At 43.5% G+C, this 13,484-nt stretch overlaps 1 protein-coding gene across 1 annotated transcript in view; it reads right to left on the minus strand.

The window, feature by feature from the left end:
* The window catches only part of Cfap54 (cilia and flagella associated protein 54), a 283,795-nt gene that overhangs the window by 133,137 nt on the left and 137,174 nt on the right, over positions 1-13,484 (minus strand). Inside the window, exons 40-44 of the mRNA XM_051139645.1 lie at positions 9,846-9,998; positions 7,134-7,325; positions 5,246-5,333; positions 4,751-4,960; positions 1,851-1,917 (exon numbers count right to left, since the gene is read on the minus strand). Coding sequence (XP_050995602.1) covers positions 1,851-1,917; positions 4,751-4,960; positions 5,246-5,333; positions 7,134-7,325; positions 9,846-9,998 — 710 coding nt within the window. The remainder of the gene's footprint in view (positions 1-1,850; positions 1,918-4,750; positions 4,961-5,245; positions 5,334-7,133; positions 7,326-9,845; positions 9,999-13,484) is intronic.

Below are 13,484 nucleotides of genomic sequence, written 5' to 3' on the forward strand. Positions count from 1 at the left end.
GAGATATTCAAGCTTCCAAGGGAGGTAAGCGACCAATACTCCTGCCTAGCTATGACACTTACAAACCACAACAATGACCACTGTGGCACAATATACTTAAGGGTGGAGTAGTGGCATTTACAGCTTGGCGGTGACCAACTGTTCTCTTGGACTTAAGGACTGCTCAACGAGAGGGAAATCAAAATCATGCCTGGTACTGAAAACCAAGCCAAATATGCAGAGCTGGTTACGTCATGGATCTTAGAGGAGACCCTCCTGCTGCTGCCTTACTAAACTGCCATAACTCCCAGCTGCACCCCACTTATCCTTACACCCTCAGAGAAGGGGAGCTCCCATCCCTCCTCAAAGAAGCTTCTCTTGCAAAAGACAGAGACCGTTCCATAACATCACAACTTGTTGAAATGCAGAGAACAACTGAATACATCTACAATACAACCCCTGCACCCAAGGCTCAAGAACATCGAGGAAGAAGGGGCAGAAAGACTGTAAAAATCAGAGGACCGGGAAGCCTGCTGTGATTCTGAATCCCTAAGAATGACAGGAAAGCAAGCCCATGATACCAGCGCAGGCTGCCCAACAGGGCCAGAGCAAGAACACCACCAGACACAGAAATACGAAGGGGAAATCTCACAGGCATCCACCCATCTACAATGATCTACAGAGAACTGAGAGTGGAAGGGACAGTCTTCCCTGGGGCTGAATCCTCTCATTTGTTATTCAACACCAAGTGGTCAGTCCTGAAACCACATACATACAAATTACACTAAAAAGATTTAGTAAGATTTATACATATGTACATGCATGTATACATGAATGAATATATATATACTTATATATACACAATTATATAAAAAGAAGCCATGAATTCAAGGGGCCAGGGAGTATAATTTGGGAGAGGGTGAAATTAAGAAAGGGATGAAGGAAAATGATATAATTTTATTTTAATTTAAAAATTTTTACTAAAAAATTAATCGGCTTCTAAAATACATCTCACAAGCTAATGTTTATTTTAGGTGTGGCATTACTAATGTAGCAACATTTAATATTAAACAAAAAGCTAACCATCTTTAATCGCACACATTCTAGAACACAAACAGAATGAACAAGGGCACAAACAACGAGCTAAAGCTATGCACGGGGTGAGAGAGTCAGTCTGCTTGCTCTTCACAGGCCCCGCTTCTCTTTCAAGCACACGTCTTGGGATATATGGAAACTGTAAAGTCTGGCTTTAACGCTGAAGAGGCCTTTCCCAAAGAACATATATATCCAGATTTTAGAAGCCATCAGCTGACCATGACATGCACAGAGCAAGGGCATCTGTCAGTCCATCAGAGCAAACGGGACCTTTGGCAGAGGCCCGGGGCTACATCTCGATTCTCTCATGTTCTGTTTCAGATAAAAGCTCCTTTCTTTTTTAGTGAAAAATCCCAAGATGCTCCTATCACCTTAAATCAGTTTATCTCTTGCCTTCACTTTATGATAGATACTCTCTCATGTGCCCTAGAACAACGTTATTTAGTAGAGATGAGGTAAGCCCTGGAAACTGTGTACAGACTGGCTCTATACTGATAGCTAACAAAGATCCTACTAAGCATAGGAAATTCATGGATCCCTATGTATAAAAATCCATCCACTAGAAGAGAAAAGAGACTGAAAAGTGACTGTTCCATGTTAATGGGAAAGGAGCAGGGCAGCCAACTGCAGCCAACACAGGAACGATGAGTTTGGGTGATTGCAGCACAGCTCCTGCTACCCCCCCACCTGCAATTCTTATGCACTGGGTAAACCACATCTGTTTACTGATTACATAAATGGCTCCATCACTCCGGAAAACATACATAAACCATTACCTGAAAAAGCAATGCTGACAAGATGCAACAGTTGATTCTTTTCTTAACACTCGTGGTCTTAATAAACCTAAATAATTATAAGGAAAGCCAATTAGTAGACAACATTCTAAAGGTTCTCTATCACAATAGTTGGGGATGTGTCTAGAACCAGGGAAATATTAGGGGAAGAGGGAGAATGTATGTAATAAAACCTAATAAAAAGTATAGAAAAAAAATGAAAAGTTATCCCAAATCCTACCACTGGTAACATTTTGATCGACTTTCACGTAGACTTTTTCTCTTATAGCCGCACACAAAGAAACAAAGGCTTGTTCATATTAAGATTAAAATTATACCATCGATAATATATATGCAATATGTTGTATAAGCCATTTTCTATTCATGTACTTGGTAAGCTCTATCATTACTTTAAAGAACTATAGTGTTTTATTGTGTAGAGGTATCACGCATAAAAATCTCAACCCTGACTTGTTTCTCTTCCAAGAAATGTTCTAAGTAAAATTTTGAGTGCTTAGCTTATTAATTCCACCAGATAAACCCCCTAGAAGTGCAAATTATTGGCAAAAAAAAAAAAAAAAAAAAAAAAAAAAAAAAAAAAGGAATGAGAAGAAGTTTTTACATGATTCTGGTTGAATAATCACCCCCAAAGGCTGTGGCCATATGGTATCTTGCCACTTCTAACATCAAGCCTTTCCATCCAAAATGAAAATCATGTCTTTTCACTATGATTGTCTCCCGTTATGTCCCTTGGAAGAGTTTGTGTTTCCTTTATGTGAGTCTAACAACCTGCCGTTGCAGCTATAAACCAAATTCTCTTCTCTTAAATCTTACTTAGATAAATAAAACCAGGCACCTGGCTTGGCTGTAGTAGCAAGTCTGTCCATCTCTGTTCATCTGTGTGCATGTCAGAGGTGGGACTCTGCCCTCAAGAGTGTCCTCTGAGCATCTGAAGAGAGCTAAAGGCCCCATGGGCTCATGTCTCCCCTGGAAGCCAGACTTGCAGCTGGGAGCAGGAAGTGGCTTTCTTGCCTGAAATCACTATTTAATAATTTCAGAGACTGCAAGCTGAGGCACCCTCAACAATGACTGGTCCTTTCCGTGTCCCAATCTTCCACTCTCGCTTTCCTAGGTCTCACACTGAACTCTCCCAAGTCACAAGTACACAGCACGTGTATGTGTGAGGTGTACGCTCACACATATGTGTGTTTGAATGTGTATATGTATCTGTTTGGCTTTCAGTCCAAAGATGAATTCCTTCCCAGGGGTACAAAGTCAAAATTGACAGATGCTCTTTCATGGTTAATATTTTTAGAGAAATTCATTTCTTCCTCTACTTCTAAAAGTACCAATTTTGTTAAATCTAAAAGCTTTCTTATTTACTATGCTATATAGCTCAAAATGCAGTATGGATTTTTCTTTGTCACAGCATACAGGTGGCCAAAGAAGTGGGCAGAGAAAGGATACCTCTCCTACTCTGGAGTTTGGGAATTTCCTAGTTATTATGTGGATTGTTTACTGTCTACAAAGCATCATGATAAACACGTATCGAAGGCTGAATCATGGCCAGAAAAACGTGTGTCCTAACCCCAAGAACCTGAGAAAATAATGCCATTTATGGCAAAAAGAGACTATGCAGATGCAATTATATGAAAGACCTTGAGATGGGGTAAATACCCACAAGCGTCTTGACAAGTCCAGGGTAGACAGGATGGTACTTTAACAGAAGGACCAGAAGGTCCAAGGAGTAGCAGGAAACATGAGGATTTAGTTAAAGGTCAGAGAGGGCTGGCGCAGAGAAAGGTGGAAAGAGCAGAACATTAGTAGACTGCTGCTCTTCAGCTAAGGGTGGGTCTGTAAGGCACGGAACACAAGAGGACCCTAAAGCGGGAAAGGTCCAGAGAACAGATGCTGTCCTGGAGTGTTCCCAGGAAGCATATCCCTGCAACACCTTGACTGTAGGGTTTCCGAACTTCCTAAGTGTAAGATAATAAATGTGTGCCCAGGCTGGGGGCTGCCGTAGGTGGTCGGTGCTTGCCTGGCATGTGAGTAGCCCTGGGTTAATCCTTGGTACCACGGAGCAACTGAAATGTGTTTTCTTTTTAAAACACTGTAGCAGCTTGTTATGGCAGCAGGTAGGGAACAAACGCCACTGTGCAGTGGGCTGGCTCGCTGTGCAGTACCTCCCAGGAACCTCAGGACATGAGGAGACACGGTCTCTACAGAGACAGGCAAAGGAAGACGATGGAATAGACTGCGGATGGGCCACCCTAGTCCAACCTGATTTGTGTCCTTGTAAAGTAGAAGAGATTTAAATACGGACAGATCCTGAGATAAAACCGTGTGAGGAGGCCAAGAAAAATGACCACCTACAAGCCCAAAAGAGTCTCAGGAAAGCATCAGCCCATGTCGATCCCAGGCATCCAGTCTCTAACATTATAATATGGCAAATGCCTATAGCTTGAAGCTGCCCGTCTGTGCTGCTGTTACGGCAAACCAAGCAAGGTAGTACAGTGAGTCGTGTCAGTGTGTCCACCACAGTGTGCAGATGAGGGTACTGAAACTCAGAGAGGACATGCAACACACTGTGGACAGGGGATTCCTAGGATGCTTTGAAACTTGGCCTGAGTAGCCAACCTGCATGCTATACTATACTGATACCACTATTCCATTATTCAAGTCCTACTGAAAGCCAACACCATGCCAGGCACTTGGGATGCATCAATAAATAAAAGCCTGTGCCCAGGTGGGACTCATCTCCTGGAGGCAAAGAAATGTCACAGGAGAAGAGGACAGTCTTAAATAAAAATATCCCAAGATGAAATTGCATCACCCTATAGATGGCCATAACCATGTTGGAAGGAAAAGGAGTTGGCGTGTGGCCAACCCACACTCATACTCACTGCGCTATCTTCGCAGAGATCACTGCCCCCTGCAAACAGCCCCAAATGCCAAGCTTGGACAGAAATTCTTCACTGTAGTCCTTGAAACCAGAAGGGGAAGATCTGTTGGTGGCACTGGCGAGGGAGCTGCCAAATTCTTTCCAGGTGTATAGCACATCTGGTTTTCTGAATATGTCATCAAGAGCTTGACACCAACATTTAAAAGCCGCCCTAAGACAGAAACAGAGCACTGAGTGGAATGTCCTCTGGGCCAGTAATCAAATCAGAGCAGCCAAAGCAAGTAGGTTGAAGACGCACCCGGGGCAAATATTAGAAGCTAAGACCATAGTGTTTGTTCCATGTGACAGTCTATCTCAGATCATATGATAAATAAAACAGAGCAATGCAATGTTATCGTAGAACTAACATTATAGAAGAAAAATGTTTTTCCTTTTTTCCTTTTTTTTTTAAATTGAACAAATAAAAGTCTGTCTTTACTAACATCTGAGGCATTACCTTTTCTTCTCTGCGAAGATGAGGAGACTTCCAAGTGAATGCAGTGACTGAACTTTAAGGCTCCTTTGATTGCTGGCTTGGAGAACATCTGTATTTTTAATCAAGTGAAAGAACAAATGTCAGTTCTAAGGAAAATATTTCCTTTATGTTTGCAAGAATATTTCCAATTGCATTACTTCTGAGCTGCATAGACTGCAGTGAGAGAAAACTTCAAGTTAATAGTGTTTTCAAATGTCACACACTGTATGTACCCAGAGAGAGAGAGCAAGCGAGGCTCTGTTTGAACACTGAAGAATGGGAGATTGAGTCTAATGTCCCAGAATCACATGGGCTCTGTGGGAAAACCAGAGCGAAGTCAGGCAGGAGGAGGCAGTTAACTAACGAGCCTTATGGGGGAGTGGAGGGAAGGCTACAGCTGTGACTGACACTGGACTTTGACTTTCTAAAGAGGGTGGACTGGGAACCTCAATTCTAGAGGCCCCTGACTGCCACTCAGAGATTACATTGTGACAGAGAGAAAGGTCCAAAGAGCTTGTCTTCAGCAGAGATCTGAGAAGACGCCGATAGACCAGAATTTTCCTTTTACCTAAATGCAAGGTCAGGAGGGTACTTTTATCATGCATTTTTCAACTTTCTAATAAAGGAATATATAAATAGGATTGTCTAGCCAGAAGAAGCCAACACATGTGGCAGTGGTTTCTAATGATCGCAGCAGTATCTCCTAGAGGGCATTTCTGGGACCTCAGGCGGGGTTCTGTAAGTTGTGACCATCAGCTAGAAGATCGTCAGCAGCAACCAGGGATGCAGGATGCCCTGCAGAAACTTGCCCCACAGTGCCCGAAAAAAGTGAGATCCCTGTTTATGAAATCCAATATAACTTTGATTTATAGGAATGTTTTAAAGGTATTTTTGTTTGATTTCTAACTGTCCTAAATTTTCCAGAAATACAACCCTTGCAGGGCTTGGCCTTGTTCAGAACCAAACTCACAGTGCTGAGAGAGCTCAATTCACCAACACCTCACACCTGTGTCGACTGATCTAGGCCCACGGTCATGGGGAGCCCTCACATCTGATCACTTGCACTTTCTCATTTCCATATTAAGCCACAGAATCTAGTTATAGAGTCATTTTGTATTCATTTTCATTTTATCTTTACAGATCCATAGAGGATTTTCAGAAATTACGTATCCCAAAGAATACACGAATTGCAGGTTTTATTTTAGGAAGTAAAGAGAGAAATACACAGTGTCTATGCAAAGGGGCTATGTGTCACTGGAGGGTTGTCATACAACATGGACAAAGGACACACGACTAGGTTTGTAGAAAAGCCGCATCTAAGGGAGTGCTGTGAAGAGTGAGGTTGTCTGGGACAGAGCGGAAGCACCTGCCCATGTTGCCATCCTCACAAGGACCTCACAGTTCCAGCAAGAGGAGAATGGAGCCAGAGGGTGGCCTAGGATCTTGCAGCGGCCAAGAATGATAGCCAGGTAAGTTACAGCAGGAGTTTGTTTCTAGAATGTTCTATCATAGCCTAAAAGTCTGTAATGAATTGACTGTGCACTCAAGTTCTTCCATCATTCTTAAGTGTTTAGTTCATTTATTATTAGTGCTTGTGTATTGGGGGAGGGGCTGCAGGTGTGCACATCCCATGGCGTACGTGTCAAGGTCAGAAGACAACTTTGAGGAGTCAGTTCTCCCCTTCCACCTTTACATGGCTTTAGAGGATTGAACAAAGGTCTCCACTCTTGAGCACCAAGCACTTTTAGTGGCTCAGCCATCTTGTTGTTACATCCTTCACCCTGCTCTTAAAGGTGACACTTCGGGGCTAGATGCAGTCTCATGTCAACACCAACAGTCATTCTGACGACTTGTATTTGGTTAGCCTTACCAATAGTTTGATGAAAGGAAGAAATGACCAGCCCCAGCTGTGAGTAGGGGAGTTTGCTTTTCTCCACGGAACTGAAAACTCGGAAATGTTCCTGAGAAAGGTCAGGGGGTGTTGACATGTGCATCTCTTCCGTTCCCAGGCAAAATTCCACCTTCCCTGAGGTAAATCTCGAGTTTATCCCTCCTTTTTCACCTATGGGTATGGGTGAGAAATGGAAAGGGTTAAATGGAGAAAGAGGGAGAGGCCAAGAAAAGACAGGCTGTGTCTACAGATGGGCTTCACTGTGGTCAGGGGGCTGCAGTTTTCTCAGGCCTGGGGTCCAAGATGGAGTCTGAAGCCTGAAGCTGTTCAAGTGGAGGAGCTTGGTACCTTCATGCTTTAGCAAAAGTACTACAGAGGAAAAGTACTAGCCCGACAAGCTAAGTCACTACAGAAGGACAGACGGACAGGGTAAGGCACAACAGAAGGGACATCCAGAAAGGCCAAGGCACTGCAGAAAGACAGACAGATAGACAGGCAACAGCACTACAGAGGGAACAGCCAGAAAGGCTAAGTCTTGGCTAATATTCTGCTTCTTCTGCAAGCTGGGGAAATTCGGAAGGTTTGAGTCTGTTTTCTTAAAAATAGTTTCCTACAGTTAAGACTATAATTCACCTCTGGGACAGAAGCGACATGCATGGAGCTCTGACCTGAAACAGGAAGAGAGGAACAGAGAAAAATCTATCTTGTTATAAGATCACAGAACACAGGGGGAAAAAAGGGTAGGGAAGCAGAGTAAAGGAGCCGAGGGAGGACCTGTGATGTGATGCATGCTGGCGTCTACACCTGAGGACTAGGAGTGAACTACTGAGATGCTCAGAACCCAGTGAGTATCAGGGTGAGCCTGGGGAGCTGTTCTGAGTTGTCATCCTTGCTTTTATAGCTCATGTCTACAAATAATATATTTAGTGATTGGAGGAAGTAAATATGATGCAGAGAATTAATTTAGCATACTGCCCAGAACACACCAATTGAGATAAGCTAGCTGGCCAGTGCGCACCAGGGAGCCACTTGCTTAACTTTGCTTTTACCAGCATGCTTTATTTTAACACAGTTTCAGTCCTTGTGATGGTTTGAATAGGTATGGCCCCCCATAGATTCATGTGTTTGGATGCTTGGCCATAGGGAGTGGCACTATTAGGAGGTGTGGCCTGTTGGAGTAGGTGTGGCCTTGTTGGAGGAAGTGTGCCACTGTGGGGGTGGGCTTTGAGGCTCTGCCCAGTGTGAAACACATCCCATTTCCTCCTTGTTGCCTTCTGCAGATCAAGCTGTAGAACTCTTGGCTCCTCCACCACCGTTGTCTGCTCATGATCTGCCACACTTCCCGCCATGATGATAATGGACTAAACTTCTGAAACTATAAGCCAGCCCCACTTAAATGTTTTCCCTTATAAGAGTTGCCTTGGTCATGGTGTCTTTTCTCAGCTATAGAAACCCTAGCTAAGAGAGAAGTTGGTACCAGGGATTAGGGTATTGCTGTGATAGGCCTGACCATGCTTTTGTTTGGGGGAATGTGGACTTTGGGACTTTGGAAAGCAGTGGAACGATTTAAGTGGGGCTTATGGGCCACACTAGAAGAAGCATGGATGACAGTGGTGGCCTGGCTCAAGAGGTTTCAGAAGAGAAGAATTTCAGTATGTTGCCTAGACTGTCCTTGTGACATTTTGGTGAAGAATGTAGCAACTTTTTGCCTTTGTCTAAATAGTCTATCTGAGGCTAAGGTGAAGAGATTTAGATTAATTACATTGGCAAAAGAAAGCTCAAAGGAGCGTAGTACAGACTCTGTCCTGTGGTTCACTCTTAACAAGAGAGTTTTGATCAAGCTTAGAAAGGAAAAATGAATGGTTCAGGTATTAAAGGGGCACCAGGAAGTAGAATGGAGCTAAATCCTGTGTCGAAGGATATTAAATCGAATTAAAGGACTGGTAACCTTGGGGCAAGAGCCCACCCATCTGAGCTTATTGTTTATTTGTTTGCAGTTGAATAAAGGATAGTTATTTCATGCTAGTCATTGTTATGACCTAGCTATAGTTTTCATTTGGACATAAAGATATGTAATTGTGTGTTATATGGACAAAGGATGGTTGTGATAGCTACTCTCTGTTGTCATCTTGACTGTATCTGACATGAACTGCAACCCAGAAATAGAGGGCACACTGTGATCCACATCTTAAGGCATAGTGGCCATATTTAGAAAGAGCTTGTGAAAATGAATTGAAGAAGAGTTTAGGACAAGGCATGGTGATCCGTGCCTTGCTTTTAAATGGCTACTTCTTTAAGACTGATAGCTGGCATCCAGTGAGAGGCTCTGCTGAACTCGGTATGGTTCAAATCATCTCCTAAAGGAAAATAAGAGTAGCTCTACACCTACAAAGAAAGCTCCAAGAACTACAAGGCACGGAACCAAAACCTTAAAAGACACTGTTTTCCTTTCTGTCCACTGTATTCAGGAAAGTTGGCTGGTTGAGCAGAAGGTTTAAAAGCAGGTCAAGTGTCTTGATTGGAATAAAGTATGTGTGTGAGAGAGAGAGAGAGACAATGGAATCTGTCAGACAAGATAGAAAATGGCCGCCAGAGGAAGCATGTTGGTGAGTAAGGAACATGAGGCCAGAGCACTCGGCAGGATGGTACCCAACGTAAGTACAGGCCGAGGGACAGAGAATAAACCTTTACCTTGGGTCTGTGCAAGAAATAACAAAAGCAATTTTCTGCTGTGTCGGACTGATCTGTTATGGTATTTGGTCTTCTCCAGGGTCTCTCTGAAGCACCTCAAAGTGTCTGTCACATCCACAGGCACACACACAAGCTGTTTGGCTTGCTTATACTCTGAAACGGAGGAGAACAAGTGTCACAAGACAGCACCAACTCAGAGACCTTCACGGCCGGGACCCACAGCGGCTGAGTTCAAAGGCCCCAACTTGTAACAGGCACTTGACACTTAGATGATTTTTTTGTAGTATATTTCAAAGTTTTTTTTTAAAGAAAAGTTTTTTATTCTTATGAAGTGCAAATAACTTTAGATCTTGCCAATTTTCCTTATGAAGCCTCCTACTTTTTCATAAAAAATGAAATAATCTACTCTTTTTTAACAGCCTCTTCAAAGCCCAGGTGCCTTGGGAAACAAGAAGGAAACAACAACAAAAAAAAATAATCTTGGAGCCTGGCAGCTGATCTCAGAAGAGAAAAAAAAGGCCGGCCCTGAGAGAGGAAGAGCAGCTGAGGCCATGTGTGGGTCTGGAGCTGATCAAGTGTTCTGACATGTGCCAGGGGCTGGGGGAGATGCTGTTGGGTCTCTGGGCAGTGAGAACGGTCCAGGAACCGGACTGGGCTGCAGGTGATCTGCATACAGACAAAATGAGGGCTAGAGGAGAGTGGTCTTGCAGGATTCCACATTGAATAGCTAAAAGATTTACTTCTTCAATAAGCCGAACAAGTAAGACATCCCAGTAAAAACATAAGGTCTCGGTAACGTAGCCACTTCCTAACTAACAGATCGCTAAGAGGTTAAAGAGCATGACCTTCTTCCTGAAGAGCCGGCCTTTCTAGCTGACTAGATAAGGCTTTCCAACACAGGAGAATTAATGTCACTTTGGCAGAGAGAATCTGACTAAATGATAAAATAAGGGAAATAAAAAAAGACAGAAATAAACAGAGGCAGGAAAGGGCACACTGACATCTCTCCAGCCCAAAGTCTAATAAATTACTATGCTTGATTGAATCCTAAAAACAACCTGGCAAGCCTGGCAAGCGAGCATCATAATCTGGAACTCAAGGAGGTATCCTTGCAGACACAGATATTTTGTGCCAACATCAGGACAGACAGACAGAGACAGACACAGTGGGGATTCTGTAAAGTTCAAGACACAATGGGCAGACTTGGCTATCCATTGAACAAAAGGGTCCACCCCAGTCCAAAAGCCTACATTAAATCAATTGCCTTTATTTTCTTCAGTGGAGAACCAGGGATGCACTTTCCAGCGGGGACTCACACATATGGACAGGTATCTGAGAAAGATTAGGTACCAGCCATGTTCATGCACAACTTCCACAGCACAAGCCCTGTGTTCTCTCACTTGACTGGGGTTTATGAAATGGCGACCAGGGACCTGCTGGTGGCAGTGAGGGTGAGTGGCTTACCAACCACTCCATGGGAAATGAGGAATCAAAACAAGCCAGGGAGATTTGGAAACTATTCACCCATCCCCTACACCAGTGCCTGTCTACCCCCAGAGATGCTCACCCTAGAGAATCTCAATTCCCTCCTCCTGCAGAGCTTCCATACCCCCCTCTGTGGAACCATTCCCAACAGCATTTTTGCTGTGATTTTTCCCATCTCTAAAAATGAAAAAGCTCTCTCCCTTGGCTCATTTCCCCTCAGGCTATCTCCTATTCCTCTGTTCTGCTTTATAGCAGATTTTTTTCCTGCAAAATTTGTCTGCACTTGTTGTTTCCCATCCCCTCATAAACCCACTTCAGTCAGGCGTCTCCTCTGTGCAGCAGAGTCCCTCCCAAGCCGAGCCAATCGCTCAGTCTGGCTCTTTTGGCTCTCTTAACCTCACCTCTTGACCTCTTTTTTTTTTTTTTTTTCACCTCTTGACCTCTTGACCTTGGGACCCCAGGTATCGTTCTTAGATGCCTCTCTTCCCTTCTTAATTTACGCTCACCCCCACAAAGATCATTCATGGTCTTGTGTTTAAATATCAGTGTTCTGGTGGCTCCCACATTTTTAGCTCTAGTCCAAACCCCTGCTGAAGCTCTCACTCTTTATCTAAAGGTCCGCATTGCTGGGAGTGCAACAGAAAGCTCAATCCTAACATACCCCCCAGCTGACTTCCTAACACACACACACACACACACACATACACACACACACACACACACACACACACACACACACACACACAGCATCTACACCTTCCAGTCTTTCCCATCTCAGTACAGAATGGCTTTATCTTTATACATGTTCAACTAAAAGCTAGAATCACTCTTCTCCTCTGGGATCCCAAGTCAAATCCACAGCAAATCATAGACTCACCCTTCAGAAAATACCTACAGTCCCACCATCTCTCAAGGGCTCCCCTCCACTTCCACTATATGTGGGCCCTGCTACCTCCATTGGAATTAAAGCAGTTGTCCTACAAATTGGTCTCCTCCTTTATACCCTAGCTATGTCTACCATATGCCCCTAACACAGTTTCTAGAAGGTTCTTTTTAAAGTGTAAACTCACTTGTGTCATTCCTTATTTCAACCCATCCTCTTGCCCCCATTATCATCTTCAGAAAACACTAAAATTCTTAGAACAACCTCTATGACCTTATGGGAACCCCCCCCCCCCAGCTGCTCTGCCTGCCTCCCACTATTCTACCCTTCGCTCCCATATACATCAGGCATGCTTCCAGCCCACAGGCTAACATAACTGGCTTACTTTGGTCTACGACACTGGTTCTCAACCTATGAATAGCAACCTCTATCACAGAGCTTGTATATCAGATATACTGTGCATCAGATAATTACATTATGATATATAACAGTAGCAAAATTACAGTTATGAAGCAGCAACAAAAGTAATTTTATAGTTGTGGGTCACCAAAACTTGAGGGACTGTATTAAAGGGTCACAGCATTGGGACGGTTGAGAACCACTGTTCTAGAACATTCTTCTGTCTTGTATCATATATCTTGAATTCTAGATTCCTTGAGACTGTTGCTCATCTGTCAACTTCTCAGTGATGCCTCGCTCCATCACCCACTTATGGAGCATTTCTCCCCCCAGACTGTCCTCACAAATCACTATCATGTTCTGGCATATTGTGTCTTACATGCTCATTAGATGTCTCCATGAGCTCATTGTAGACAAAGGCTTTGTCCATTTTGTCACTACTAGTACCTGCTACCTGTTACATGATATATGCTCAAAGAATTCTGTTAATAAACTAATGAGTGCAGGTCTTCAAAGCTGTATGGCTTGGGCATGTTTCATTAATAATCTCTGCCGTAGGCTAATCTCAGTGATCCTGCCTCAGTCTCCCACACTTCTGTACTCCCAGGAAAGCACACCCTGTATTCATCACACCCAACCTCTCACACCCCTACCCTTATTCACAAAACCCTCAAGTTTGTAGATTGCCAGTGTTTTTCTCCTTATCCTACAAGAATTCATTAGCTTCCAGTTTTATCTTCTTCTGCTTAGAGACTGAGATCAGAGAAAGAAGATAAGCAAATACGTCAGTCAGTTGTGGCTGCTATAACAAGTTACAATAGACCACATGACTTATAAGCCAAAGAAACTCATCTTTCACAGGTGTGAAGGCT

Source organism: Acomys russatus, chromosome 31 (assembly GCF_903995435.1).
Source record: "Acomys russatus chromosome 31, mAcoRus1.1, whole genome shotgun sequence".
Classification (NCBI taxonomy): Eukaryota; Metazoa; Chordata; class Mammalia; order Rodentia; family Muridae; genus Acomys; species Acomys russatus.